Source organism: Anomaloglossus baeobatrachus, chromosome 4, assembly GCF_048569485.1.
Source record: "Anomaloglossus baeobatrachus isolate aAnoBae1 chromosome 4, aAnoBae1.hap1, whole genome shotgun sequence".
NCBI lineage: Eukaryota > Metazoa > Chordata > Amphibia > Anura > Aromobatidae > Anomaloglossus > Anomaloglossus baeobatrachus.
This window is the reverse complement of record NC_134356.1, coordinates 186,780,830-186,796,239: the sequence shown is the minus strand read 5'-3', so window position 1 is coordinate 186,796,239 and position 15,410 is coordinate 186,780,830. Positions and strand designations below refer to the sequence as shown.

The window sequence follows — 15,410 nt, the reverse complement described above, 5'->3', positions numbered from 1 at the left end:
ACCACATCAGGCTCTGCACCTCCCAACACACACACACACACACACACGTGTACACACACACACACACACACACACACACACACAGCGCTTCGTACCGAACACCCCCCCCCATTCGTTCTGCACCAACCCCCCTTCACCATCATTCTGTACCGACCCCTACCCCCATAGGGAACACATGTAGGCTACATTCACATGACCGTTCCAATTTTTGCAGTCTGCAAAATCGGTCCGTTTTTTTTCACGGATGCAGCAAGAAAGATAAATAGATGAGTAGATCTAGAGATGGATAGAGAGATAGAGGGATGAATGAATGAACAGAGGGCTCGATAGATAATAGATGAGAAAGACTTATATAATGTCCTACCCCCCTGCATAGTCTAAGCTGACACCCTTTAGTGACGTTCATGTGGCACTAAAGGGTGCTTAGCATTGTATTTAGCCAAGAAAAAATTAATAATTAACAAAAAAAACGACGTGGGCTCCCCCTATCTTATGTAGCCAGCTAGGGTAAAGAAGACTACGGCAGCCTGCAAACAGCTGGCAGCTTCACCTTGACTGGTAATCCAAAACAGAGGGCACCCCACACTGTTACTTTAAATTAAATAAATTTAAAACGTGGGCTCCCCGCCCCAAATTGGATCACCAGCCAAGGTAAAGCGGACAGCTGTGGTCTGGTATTTTCAGACTAGGGATGTCCAATGTTATTGGACACTCCCCAGCCTAAAAATAGCAGGCTACAGCCGCCCCAGAAGTGGCGCATCCATTAGATGTGCCAATCCTGGCGCTTTGCCCCAACTCATCACGTGCCCTTGTGCGGTGGCAAACTGGGTAATATATGAGGTTGATGCCAGATGTGTAATATCACCTGGCATCAAGCCCTGGGGTTAGTGATGTTGTGGCGTCTATCAGATACCAGACATCACAAAGCCAGTCAGTAGTTAAAACTTTTTTTGTTGTCATTTTTTTTTTATTTGCAAAAACACTCCCCAAAACATTCCTCCTTTCACCATTTTATTGAAAAGAAAAACAAATCCGGGTCTGGCGTAATCCAATAAGGGGGTCCCACGACGATCCGTACCATAGTCAATGTCCCAGTCAATGAAGAACAGAATGTTCCCCAAAGGCTGGGAGAGTAATGCAGTGACCTGAGCTAACATCAATAGGTCAGCCCAGGTTACTGCAGGGGATGACGAGCGCTGCTGTCAGGAGGTTAGATGAGATCATTACCTCTGTGACGATCTCCTGCACTCCTGACGTCAGCACTGTCACTGACTTCTATGCCCGTCGCGTTCTCAGCAGTATCGTCCGTGACGTCACCGCTAGTGACGTGAGAACGCAGCGGGCATAGAAGGCAGTGACAGCGCTGACGTGAGGAGTGAAGCGAAGATCGTCACAGCAGGTAATGATCTCATCTAACCTCCTGACAGCAGCGCTCGTCATCCCCATGGCTGCCCGCACTGCAATGTGAGAAGTTGCTGATACTGCAGTGTACTCCTGCAGTATCAGCACTCTGGGGCTGAAGCGGGACACAGACCGCACGGGCACTCCTGCTATCCTGAGCAGGGGGCCCAGTGCTGGCGGTGACACCGTGGGCGGGGAGAGTACGGGGTGCGGGGGAATGTGTGGGAGGGTGCAGGGAAGGAGGCGGAGACTCCACACACTGTACCCACCTCACAGGGCGGCAACAAGCTGTTCACAGATTTGCATGTCAACATGGTCTTGCCCATGTTGACATGAAATGACTGGAAGCAGCAAAATCGCGGCAGGAGCGGTCACATGAACGCTCTAAGCCATGGGGAGAGGGGCTGACAGCAGGGCAGGTAAGTGGTCACTATCTACTTACCTGCCCCATTGCAGCCCAATAGGGTAATAATAAAAAAGTCAAAATAAGCCAGATAACCCCTTTAAGGTGTTGACAAAGTCAGGATGTGTGGAACAAAAAGCGCATAAGGTCTTACCAGATAAAAAACAAGAAATTAATTAGTAGGTGAACTCACCTATAGGGGTTGTGACAGTCACAACTCCTATATTCACGTGGTAGCAAGGTGACCCCTGAAATGTGTTGACCTGTACCGAGCTAATGCAATAAAGACATGGAATAATTTATTTCGGACTTCATTTGGTGATAAGCGCAGCGCGACACCCGGTTTCCTTCAAATATCCAAGGTGTTGACAAAGGCAGCTTTTACCTCAATGGCATGAGAGAAGTGCAGGTAGACTATAGCTGGTTGGTTGAATCCAGCTATCCGGTCAACTTCAGAATGGCACAAACGGGCAAAAAAGCCAGCAGTTTTAGGACCTAAGGGGGTAGGCTTCTTGTTTTATATCTGTAAATCTAGCAGAAAACATTTGTCCTCCTGATGAAAGAGGAAGTGCAGTGAAACGCGCGTCGAGGTGGGGTGGTGTATGAGACGAGCTGCATAGACTAATATATGGCTACAGGTAATTACATGGGCGCATATGCTTTTTTTTGGCGGGGCAGTATGGCACATGAGGCTTGTACATTAAACTAACGTATTGATTACTTGTTAGATCAGCTGTTTATGAAGGTGGTATGTGGCATTTAGTTCACTTATATAGCTATACTGGACTTATATGGATTTATGACTTTGTTATTGTGAATTTTGAATCAGTGCTCCTACTACCTTTGCTTTTATGAGTGAGCCATTACATGCTGTGATAGTTAAAATTTGTACATATCTATGCACAATTTTCCCTTCCGCTACCTATGTAGTGCGACACATTTCCCCCTGTATCTGATTAGTTTTAATCTATGTATAAAGTATATAATGTATGCGTTTGCTCATTTAATATATTTACCACTGAGCAAATTTTTGTGACCCTGATCTGGTATGTGTAGGTTTATTAAACATTAGTCCTCCTGTTGTTAATCACTTGCATACCACCAGCACTTGGATCTATGCTACCATGTCTGTTGTTAGAATGGAAAGCATTAAAACATATTCTCTTTATAAGCATAGCTTTATGATAATAGATGTAGCATGGCAGATTTGTTAATGATGATGCACCATGCAAGCAAACCAAACTAAAGGAATCTGGTGTTTTGAATTTAAATTCTTCAATCCTTTTCCTGGTAAGGCGAGAAGACCTCCATTTATATCAGATGGTCAGCTATTTCTGCCATGTTTACCTTGCATTAGGGCCTTTGAAACCCAAAATTAGTGCGATGAGCTTTGTAAATGCTTATGAGAAATTGCAAATTAGGATTCTGATCTGGCATAAATCCTAAGTTCTGTGCAAAGGATTGTTAAAAATCCACCTTTGACTTTTAGGATCGCTACTTCCAATAGGTGGCGCTGCACTAGAGTTTGTCTCCTTTCCTGGAGAGACAATTTGAGTATGAGAAGTGTGTATTTTACTCTCTTCCTTTTTGTTAATTAAGTGAAACAACCACAATGATCGTGTTCTACTGGCCGGTGTCACGCCACCAAGAACCACATTTATGACTAGTATTCCCTGCTTATTGATAAACTCGAAAAGGGCTATAGATGACAAAAAGGCTGGCCTTGGTATTGTCTTCTGCCACCTTTCTAACCAGTTCACCCAAATTTGAAACCTTGGCCTCTTTACATGAATGAGTACATCTGCCTCAGACTCTTCCCAAATGTACTGTTTATTGTCTCCACTTAAATCACAAATTAGAAGGCAAAACCTAATATAAAAGAGGAATCCTTAGACTAATAACTTTTTTAAACGAAGATTCTTCATAAGTGACGTGTTCATAATTTGGATTCAAGCAGAATTTTAATGAAAACCTTTGTGTTCACCGGAAACCTGTCCCAGTAGGATTGTCTTATGAGTTTACATAGATCTGACCTTTGCTCAGTGCGCCCCACGCTGTCAAAGCAAGTTGAGTGATTGGCCTTTATTAGTGATGATAGAACGAAGCATTACCTGTTTCCATGGCTACCAGATAAAGGCATTGAATAGATCCACAAGTGGGGGACAGCATGTGGTTGTTTGCTACCACTCAATTTAGGGGTGCTTCACACACAGTGAGCTCACTGCCGAGATCGCTGCTGAGTCACGCTTTTTGTGACGCAGCAGTGACCTCATTAGCGATCTCGCTGTGTGTGACAATGAGCAGCGATCTGGCCCCTGCTGCGAGATCGCTGCTCGTTACACACAGCCCTGGTTCGTTTTCTTCAAAGCCGCTCTCCTGCTGTGACACACAGATCGCTGTGTGTGACAGCAAGAGAGCGACAAATGAAGCGAGCAGGGAGCAGGAGCCGGCGTCTGACAGCTGAGGTAAGCTGTATCCAAGATAAACATCGGGTAACCAAGGTGGTTACCCGATATTTACCTTAGTTACCAGCCTCTGCAGCTCTCACGCTGCCTGTGCTGCCGGCTCCGGCTCTCTGCACATGTAGCTGCATTACACATCGGGTTAATTAACCCGATGTGTACAGCAGCTAGGAGAGCAAGGAGCCAGCGCTAAGCAGTGTGCGCGGCTCCCTGCTCTCTGCACATGTAGCTGCATTACACATCGGGTTAATTAACCCGATGTGTACTGTAGCTAGGAGAGCAAGGAGCCAGCGCTCAGTTTGCGCGGCTCCCTGCTCCCTGCTCACACTGGTAACTAATGTAAACATCGGGTAACCATACCCGATGTTTACCTTAGTTACCAGTCTCCGCAGCTTCCAGACGGCGGCTCCGTGCAAGCGCAGCGTCGCTTGCACGTCGCTGCTGGCTGGGGGCTGTTCACTGGTCGCTGCTGAGATCTGCCTGTTTGACAGCTCACCAGCGACCATGTAGCGATGCAGCAGCGATCCTGACCAGGTCAGATCGCTGGTCGGATCGCTGCTGCATCGCTAAGTGTGAAGGTACCCTTAGACATCCCTTCAATTAGTCTCATTACCATATTGTGAGGACTTTATTGTACACCTGGTTGTTGGGGCCTTGCTCACAATGTCAGTTTTCCAGTGGATGGCCTAGCTGCTCACTGATGCACTGAAGGCTTTTTCGACAGTTTGAGAGGTTTTGAGTCTTTCTATTAAATGACTATGAAGCTTTATAAATGATAAAGTACTTTATGCTCATTACTCATAGAATATATAACATATAGTATAAAAAAATGTATTCTTATAATTATCTGAGCAACACAAATACTCCTCTAAAACACTCTTAAAATGTTCTAAAAACCACATTATAAATATAGGCACACATGCAATTGCGTGTATATATAACTAGCTGTTCCCAGCCAGCTAACGCTCGTCACACCCATTATGATCAGCTCCTCAGTGTACATCTTTCCCCCAAGGGTATACAGCTCTTCTCCCACCCCCCCACCCCCAAGATTTACAGCTCACCTCCTTGGTATATAGCTCCCCCCATAGGTCTACAGCTGTCACCCTCAAGGGTACACAGCTCTCCCCCCAAGGGTATACATCTTTCTCTCCCCCCCCCCCAAGGGTATACATCTTTCACCCCCCCCCGGGTATATAGCTTTCTCCCCCCCAAGGGTATACAGCTCTCTTCCCCCCCAAGGGTATACAGCTCTCTTCCCCCCCCAAGGGTATACAGATCTCTTCCCCCCAAGGGTATACAGCTCTCTTCCCCCCCCAAGGGTATACAGCCCTCCCCCCCCCAAGGGTATACAGCTCTCTTCCCCCCCCAAGAGTATACAGCTCTCTTCCCCCCCAAGGGTATACAGCTCTCTTCCCCCCCCAAGGGTATACAGCTCACCTCTCTGGTATATAGCTCCCCAAAGGTATACAGCTCTCATCCTCAAGGGTATACACCTCTCCTTCCTGGTATATAGCTCCCCAAAGGTATACAGCTGTCCTCCCCCCCCCTTTCCCCCAAAGGGTATACAGCAGTCCATTCAAGGGTATACAGCTCCCCGATCTGTGTACAGCTAGATGTATACAGCTGGGGGTGTAAGGGTTAATCACCGTGGCACTATACTGCAGCCTTGACTTGGGTTTCCCTGCAGGCTGGCAGTGTAAGGGTTAATCACAGTGACACTACACTGCACATGAAGGGGAGGAGTCAGGGGTCACATGATCAGCTTTTCAGTGTATGCAGGACTCTGCTGTGCTGGTTGTCATGGTGCTGGATGAGGTGAAGTTTGTGTGTGGGGTCAGGAGCGAAATAGAGTGTGGATGTAGCAGAAATGTGTGTGTAATGTGGGGGGAGGGGGTCGGAGCTGTGTGTGTAATGTGTGTGGGGCGGAGCCACATGTAATGGGTGGAGGGCGGAGCCGCGTGTGTAATGTGGGGGTGCTCTTTTAGATAGATAGATTAGATTAGATTTGTATCTGTATATACACTCCTTTTACGTTGAGATTGCAGCACAAAGAATAAAAAAGGTAATTGAATTTAAAAAAATTACACCACCACCTACAGAAATCTAATTCCTTGCACGCCTTAGTATGCTGTCAATGGGGTTATTAATGGCTGACTGAGGAATGGTCTGGCACATTGCATGACCCCTACTCTATAATCCCAGGAGTAGTACCAGTTTGATGTTCCTTCATGAAGGCCTCTTAATGGGATTGTCGATGAGATCTCGACACCAATCTCAAGCTGTCATTGTGTTCAAGACAAAAATGACACTCATCCGTGAAGATAGACCTCGGTTCCAGCCTTTGGTGTCCATCTAGAGACCATGTGGAAAACACCATAAAGAGGTCTTCACGAGGGAACATCACACTGGTCCTACTCCAGGGGTAATGGTTTGTGGTGGCATAAGGTACAGTAGCTGGATCTCTCTAGTCTCCATTCCAGGTATATAAAAGCTCGGCATCACATTGATTTGGTTGTGAAACCAGTGGTACTTTCTCCAATATTTCCCAAGAGCCATTTTTCAGCACTCCAAGCCACATTTTGCTAGTGCTAATGTGAGCATGCTTGGTGGCCTAAATGTGATACCATAGGCTGCAGTGGCTCCAGTTTAGTTACCCATCAAGAACATGTGGGACGTGATTGGTCAGCAATTAGAAAAGGAGCTGCCAGCAGTAGATCTTGAACGTTCTTCAAACAACTATTAATGACCTAATTGGTCATTAAAAATGTTTCAATTTTTTTCCTTAATTTGCATTTTATTAACATGCCTAACGATCTTGTGATTTCCCATGATGCCACAACTTTTGCTTCCTGGTGTTGGAGTTTCAATGTTGAAGAATGTGGTATTATAATGTCTTCTTTCCCCTATGGTTCCAACTCTTTTCCCCTACATTTCTTCAGATCCTTAATTATTGTTACTTGGTCTCTAATATGGATAAATCAAATATAATGAATAAAGATTCTGTGCTATAGACTTTTACACCAATATATTAAGGTTTCAATAATTCAAGACATTCCTGTTTCCGATTTCAGTATTTGAAGAGCCAGAAGATCCCAGCAACAGGTCATTTTTCTCAGAGATCATCTCTTCCATTTCGGATGTAAAGTTTAATCATAGTGGTCGCTATATAATGACGAGGGACTACCTTACAGTCAAAGTCTGGGACCTCAACATGGAGAACAGACCAATAGAAACTTACCAGGTAAAAAGTTTTGAAAGGTGTTTATTTTTTTTTTTTAAGTTATAAGGAGGAAGGATATATAATACAACATATCCTGAAAGTAGGTGTGAAATCAAACAAGCAAATAAAATGGTTTCACAGCCTTTTTATAGTGATATCTTTGTTTTCTAGAGCTCTGCCTATCAGAGAAAGAATTTGCCAAAAATATGGAATTTGTTATAATTGGTGTAAAGTCCTCTTTACTCCTGAATCTGGCATTAGTTTTTTGTTCCAGTGTAACTCCATTTCTGAGCTATGACCTCCTTTTTACTTGTATATAAAGCTAGTCATTTTAGACAACTGGGGGTGGTGGTGGTGGTGGTGAAGAAGACATGCAGTAAGATTTGGGACCACACAATTGGGTTAATGAGACTAGATTTACACTCCCGCTTTTGGATGGAGGGACGACTTTTCAGATTATTTATTATTATTTATTATGATTATTATTTTTGATTAATTATGATTATGTATTGCTTATATAGCTCTATCCTATTCCGCAGCGATTGTTAAACTTTCAAGGGCTGGGAAAAAACTTTAAAGGTTGCATTAACCTTGAGATATTTATAGCATATTAATAGTATAAATGTTCGATAGGTGTTAATACGGTTTCTGGGGAAATAAAAAGTAAAGTATTAAAGGTGTATTCCCATCTTGGCATTAAAAGGATATGTCATAAATGTATAACAAACTAGAAATAAATTCGGCAATCCAGATAGGTGAAGTGGTGAGGTTTATTATATAGGAATCCAGAATGGTAATAAACGTTTCACTCCAACAATAGACCTTTGTCAGTACACAAATTGCAGTGTTGAGATTGCTGAGAGCTCAGCACTTGAGTGATGCTGCGGCGTCCACCGCTAGTCAAAACCAAGTTTACATTCACCGATGACCAACAGAGATCATTAGTATAGTGAATACTAGATAACCCTAGATATGCTACCCAGATGGAGGGTGTAATTATACAAATGTCCTCTTCTCTTCATTCTACCTCTTGTACATACTGTCCGAGTGTATTGCTATGTACTGGTTAACTAGCTGACAAATTAATATGACATTGCTAAGACACATGCTGTTTGTGTGATATACTAGTGAAATGATTTGCAATTAAGCTGTCAGCAGCGTTTTTGAATTGTTTCAGCTGTCTTTTGTTTCTATTTTCAGGTCCATGATTACCTCCGCAGCAAACTATGTTCACTTTATGAGAATGACTGCATTTTTGACAAATTTGAATGTGTATGGAATGGTTCAGACAGGTAAGGACAGAGTATTGGACTTTGCATGTTAAATAACTGTACTTGTCAGATATATACACAGACACACTGATATATATATATATATATATATATATATATATATATATATATATATGTATATATATATATATCTATATTTACATACATATAGTATATATAATAAAATAGCCGTTTTTGCCGTGGTTTTGGTTTTATGGTATTAACCCCATCACGACCAATGACGTATATTTACATCATTAGCTGTGTCTCTGTCTTTAATGTGGGCTCACATTCTGAGCCCGCATCTTTCTCCGTACTGGACGGCTAATACATCCTAGTGGTCATAGTGTTGATCCCCACGGGCTGCTACAAGCAGCCTGCAGCGATCAGCGCATATGTCAGCTGATTTGTACAGCTGGCATGTGTGCCTGCCAGGCACGAGTAGAATTACGTTCCACCTGTGCGTTTTTAATCCCTTAAATGGAGCTGTCAATAGGTTATAATCGCAATCAAGCAAAAATTTACTTACTGGCCAACACTGGAAGTCACGTGACTTGATCACGTGGATCCGATTGTTGCCATGGTAGCACAGAGTCATGTGATGACTCCTGTAGCTCACATGAGTAAGGTCTTGAAAGAAACAGCCAAGTGCTGCTTATTACAAGAGATGAGCATTTCTCCCAGTCTGAGCGATGATGCTCTGATCGTGAAAAAGGAACCAGCGATCAGACTGCTGATCCTTATTGCCCCCTAGGAAGACTATAAATGCCAAATGGCAAAATTACATTTTTTTGGTCACCACAAATTGTGCAATAACAGGCGATCAAAAGGTAGCATCTGCGCAAAATTGGTACCGTTAAAAACGTCAGCTCGAGATGCAAAAAAATAAGCTATCACTGAGCCATAGATCCTGAAAAATGAGAACGTTATGGGTCGCGGAAAGTGGCACAAAACGTACTCCACTTTTTTCAGACAAACTGCAGATTTTTTTTTTAGCTCCTTAGAGAAAAGTAAACCTATACATGTGTGGTGTCTACGCACTTGTACCGACCTGAGGTATCACACCCACACATCAGTTTTACCATATAGTGAACACTGCAAATAAAATATCTCAAAAACAATATTGCAATCGCACTTTTTTTGCAATTTTTCCGCATTTGTCATTTTTTTTGCTGTTTTCCAGTACACTATATGGTAAAACTCATGGTTTAGTTTAAAACTAGAGCTCGTTACGCAAAAAACAAGCCCTCACATGACCATATTGACTGAAAAATAAAAATGTTACATGGTGAATGGCAAAAAAAAACCCTGAGAGCGAAACATTAGCCGATCGTGAAGGGGTTAATCAGCCAAGTTGTGACTCTAAGGCTATGTCCGCACGTTGCTTTTTACCTGCTTTTTACCTGCTTTTTTGCTGCTTTTTCAACTGCAGCGTTTAATGCCAAAATGGTTATGTTCTGCTTTTCAAGCAAAGTCTATGGGAATTTGGGTTTCTTGTCCGCACTATGCAGTTCAAACTGCAGCCTTTTTGTTGCAGAACTTTGGTCAAAAACTCAGCTTTGCAGTGCAAAACCCAAATGGCAAAACAATTGACATGTCAATTGTTTTTGCCATTTGGGTTTTGCACTGCAAAGCTGAGTTTTTGACCAAAGTTCTGCAACAAAAAGGCTGCAGTTTGAACTGCATAGTGCGGACAAGAAACCCAAATTCCCATAGACTTTGCTTGAAAAGCAGAACATAACCATTTTGGCATTAAACGCTGCAGTTGAAAAAGCAGCAAAAAAGCAGGTAAAAAGCAACGTGCGGACATAGCCTAACAGCTGTGGTTGAAGCTTTTAACCAGTTAAATGCTGCTGTTAATCACTGAGGGCATACCGTAACACTCAGACAGGAAGCACATAATTGATCCTGCCCATCGGTGCACTCATCATGTGATTGCGTGGTGCCAATGGGTTGTCATGGCAGCTGGAGACCTGCTGATGATCTTCATGCCGGTCATCATGATCCTCCTGTGAATGTCCGCCCGTGACCGGCATTCATAGGAGATTGTGATTTTTGCTATACAGAGCACTGCTGATGCACCCCTCTGTATAGCATTGGCGATCGGCCTATCACAGCTTCAAGTCCCCTAAGGGGACTTTAAATACAGTAATAAAAAAAATAAAAAATTGGATAAAAAAAAAATAAACACCCCCTTTTGCCCTGCTAAAGACTAAACCATAAATATATATATTTGGTATTGCTGCATTCAGAAATGTCTGATCTATCAAAATATTAAACAAATCTGAACATTAAATGCCATAACAAAAAAAAAACACGCCAGAATTAGTTGTTTGGTCCCCACAATATTGCAATGAAAGACAATGAAAACATCATATCTACCCCAAAAATGGCATTGGTAAAAACATCAGCTCAAGGCACAAAAAATAAGGCATCACAGGTCCCCAAATCCCAAAAAAATTAGAACATTATGGGTCTCGGAAAAGAGAACAAAAGCAAATTATTATTTTGTTTATTATTATTTCTTCTTTTTTTCACCACTTAAATAAAAACAACAAAACACTATACATGTTTGCTATCTACAAACTCGTACTGAGCTGGAGAATCATATTGCAATGGTCAGTTTTACCATATAGTTCACATGTATGTGTATACCAAAGACTACACTACTTAATAGAGGCTTAATGCATTACTGCAAAGCACCAAACAGGGGGAAAATGCAAGCCACACAGTAAAATATAAATTCTTTATTGTAGATCATTAAAATATAAATAAATGAATACCTTAGACACATAATATATAAAAACAAAAAGAAAAACACTGGCAGACACCTGACATATAATAAATAGGTGAAAATCTATATAATATAGTGCACATGGTAAATAATAAAAAAAAAAATTGTGGAATTCCACTTTATTGCAATTTCATTGCACTTGGAATTTTTTTATATGGCTCTTGGAAGAAGGAGAGGAAAAAATGGAAAATCACCCGAGGGTGAAGGTGTTAAAGGGATTTTCTTATTCTATAGTTTAAATCCACTGAATATATAAAAGAAATCCTGTGAACCCCCCCCCCCCATGTATTCAGACATTAATGACATAAAATAAGGTATTCTTTTATTTATTAGCAAAAACATTGGTGTGTATATAGAATGTTCCATAGTAAAGGTCAAGCCCACCTCCGAATGTTCCTGAGTGGAAGGATCAGATGCTTGTGCTTTTGTCTACAATATCTTCAATTTTACTTTACAAAATTGTATTTTTTTACTTTTAATTTATCTCCGTAATGGAGTGATTTGCTCGGTAATCAGTTTGGTTTACGTACTCCAATCTGAAATAAGATCCGATTTTATACTTATATTTTAGATTTGTGGTTTTATTTCTTATATGGGTGTTTGTTTTTACCTTATAATTCCGCAACCATTGTAACATTGTCTTTTAGTGTCATAATGACTGGCTCGTACAATAACTTCTTCAGAATGTTTGACCGCAACACCAAACGGGATGTCACATTGGAAGCCTCCAGAGAAAACAGCAAGCCGAGAGCAATCCTCAAGCCACGCAAAGTCTGCGTAGGAGGCAAACGCAGAAAAGACGAAATTAGCGTGGACAGCCTGGACTTTAGCAAAAAAATTCTCCACACTGCTTGGCACCCTTCAGAAAACATCATAGCAGTGGCAGCCACAAATAACCTGTATATATTTCAGGACAAGGTTAACTAGAACATTATTAAAGTTATACTAGGTACCAAGTGTTCTAAGGCTTTGTCAAGTTGATTTTTCTCTTCCCGTTTTCTAATATATTTTTTTTGTTTACCTTTGTTTCATTTATCAAGATCTTCCTCTGCTGAGATATAGAAGAAATAATGTGGCTTCCCAAATCCCCTATTTTACCAGTTCACTCAGTTGATGTTCAGATATTTTTTTTTTTTTTTTTTGTTTGTCTCCTTTTTCTTTTCTTTGTGTTCTCAACCTTTCTTGCCGCTGGGTTCTCAAACATACTCTCAGGCAGTGTATTTTTGGCCTCTCATGCAGCATGAATGGTATAAGCAAGGGACTTTGGGCAAAACAAATGTTGGGCATATATAATACTACTTTTTAATTGATAATTCAATTTTTAATAAAAGTTGATCGTTACAAATACTTGTTTGTCCTTATTTTTAAGAATTGAATTAAGTTCTTTAGTTTGGCTAGATAGAATGGGTCCATATGAATAGTGATTAAATCCTTTTTTAGTTAAAAGTAATAGTAACAATAGGACAGTGCATTTGTAGAATTAGGCTGCACCACCAACCGGGTGATCAGGCTCTTCAGCCATCTGCCCGTATTGCCAGGACAGGCTTTTTCCTATGGGTATTCAGAACTGAAACAAATTGGTGACTATGTAATCATGGATGCAAATGGAGCAGGGTCTTGAGTGACAATATCTGACATTCATGTGCCTAAGGGGCCATAGGGAAAGAACTATTCTGATAGACAACCCATCAATAATTTAACCCAACTGCAATTTACTTTAGAGATTATAGCCACTTTTAAGTAAAATAGTTGATGACCCAGATATATTTTGCAATGGGACCTAGATGCGTCATCATCTGAAAGGTTAACATCTAGATATTAATACGCAAAAAGACCTACAGCTTGTGTTGTATCTTAATTGTGTGTTTGGTAAAAAGTAAGAGCAATAATGGATACTTGAAGCATTTCGTAAACATCAATCTTAAATATTTGATTTCGGTAAAGCTCATAATGGTGAAGCCTCTACTGTGAAGGGTATTCATCAATTGACTCACTGTATAGGATGCCCTGTTGCATTAGTGAGTATTGTAGCAGTCATTGACATTACCACTTAACCCCTTCATGACCGAGAATGCACCTGTACATCTTAAATCATGAAGGGGTAATCACTACCGGCTGGTGCAGTGAGCCGGCGGCAATTCCTGCACATGTCTGCTGATTTGAAAAGCAGACATGTGCGGCTAACAGGCGCAGGTGGATCCGCGATTTAAATGGCCTAGGAGGCCTTTCCCCGCTGCCATCGTCAACCCCGTGATGCGATCACAAGAAGCCTATGGTTGCCATGGTAACGTCGGGTTATGTGATGACTCCTGTCGCTATCATGACGTAGTTCCTGTTACAGCCAGCAGAGCACTGAAAATTAAACGGTTAAAAAAATACAGATTTGGTATCGCCGCTTTCAGAAATGCCTGATCTATCAAAATATAAAATTAATCTGATCAGTAAAGTGTAGCTGCATTTTTATTTGGTTATTGTAAAATGCAATGACAGGTGATTAAAATGGCGCATCTGCGCCAAAATGGTAAAATTAACGTCAGCTTGAGATGCAAAGAATAAGCCATTACTGAGTCCCAGATCCCGAAAAATGAAAACGCTACGGGTCGTGGAAAAAGGCGCAAAAAGTGCTCCGTAAGTAAAAGTACATCTATACGTGTTTGATATCTACGAACTCATACCAACCTGAGGCATCACACCAACATATCAGTTTTACCATATAGTGAACATGGTGAATAAAATACCCCTAAAACAATCATGCAGTCGCACTTTTTGCAATTTTTCCACACTTGGATTATTTTTCCTGTTTTCCAATACACTATATGATAAAACTTACGGTTTTATTTAAAAGTACAGCTCGTCCCTCAAAACACAAGCCCTCATATGGCATGATTGATGGAAAATTAAAAAAATTAAAAAGTTACGGTTATCGGAAGAAGGGAAGCAAGAAAAACCCTGAAAATCGGGTGGCAGCGGTTAATGTCCTTTTCTGATGGCCAAGGTTTGTGGTATGTTCCAAACAGAATATCACTTTTGGTTGATTGGCAGCTACTACTACACATTTATGAACCTGTCTGGTAACATATTGACAGGCCTTACCTTTAGCTTCTCGTGTAAAGACTAACCTAATAATACTTTAAAATTCTCGAACGTGGAAGAGACATATTAAGCAGATAGTATTATAACCATTTCCATATCTATCGATCTTGCATTAGTCAAGGAGAGAGATGATGTGGGCATGTACTAACCTTTTAGTAGGTCTAGGTTTGAGGAAAGGATGGATTTTGGAAAAATGTTTAAGGCTATGTACGCACGTTGCGTAAATACATGCAGTTACGCTGCGCTTTGTAACTGCATGCGTCCTGCGTCCCCTGCACAATCTATGGAGATTGTGCAGGGGCCGTGCGCACGTGGCGTCTTAGAGCGCAGCGCTTCGGCTGCTGCCCGAAGCGCTGCGTTCTAAGAAGTGACATGTCACTTCTTCCGTGCGCTTTGCCGGCAGCTCCTGCTCTGTCTATGGCAGAAGCTGCAGGCAGAGCGCATGGAATTGGCTTTTTTTTTTTTTTCCTCTACGGACATTTTCTGCAGCGATTTGAAGTGCACGTGTGCTCTTCAGATCGCTGCAGAAATTTCTGCAGGGCTAGTACGCAACGTGCGCGCATAGCCTAAGTTGGAGGCGAAGGAGGTAATATTTGTTTGGATATGTAATTTGAAGGACAGATCAGGTTACTTCAAGGTAGCGAATGTCTGGTCAGGGCAAAGCTTAATGTAATCTATTGTGATATATCTGGTAGGGGAAGTAAGTAGGGTGGAGGAAAAATGTTGAATTCGGTTTTGTCCACATTGAGCTTTTTAGGAAGGG

The 15,410-nt window shown here is 41.8% G+C and overlaps 1 protein-coding gene across 3 annotated transcripts in view; it reads left to right on the top strand.

Moving 5' to 3' along the window:
• The window catches only part of PPP2R2B (protein phosphatase 2 regulatory subunit Bbeta), a 485,791-nt gene extending 472,892 nt beyond the window's left edge, over positions 1-12,899 (top strand). For all 3 annotated transcript variants that reach the window (XM_075344606.1, XM_075344607.1, XM_075344608.1), the window contains 3 exons: positions 7,341-7,510; positions 8,690-8,781; positions 12,202-12,899. In XM_075344606.1, the coding sequence (XP_075200721.1) occupies positions 7,341-7,510; positions 8,690-8,781; positions 12,202-12,481 (542 nt within the window). In that variant the 3' untranslated portion in view covers positions 12,482-12,899. The remainder of the gene's footprint in view (positions 1-7,340; positions 7,511-8,689; positions 8,782-12,201) is intronic.
• Positions 12,900-15,410: the final 2,511 nt, after the last annotated feature.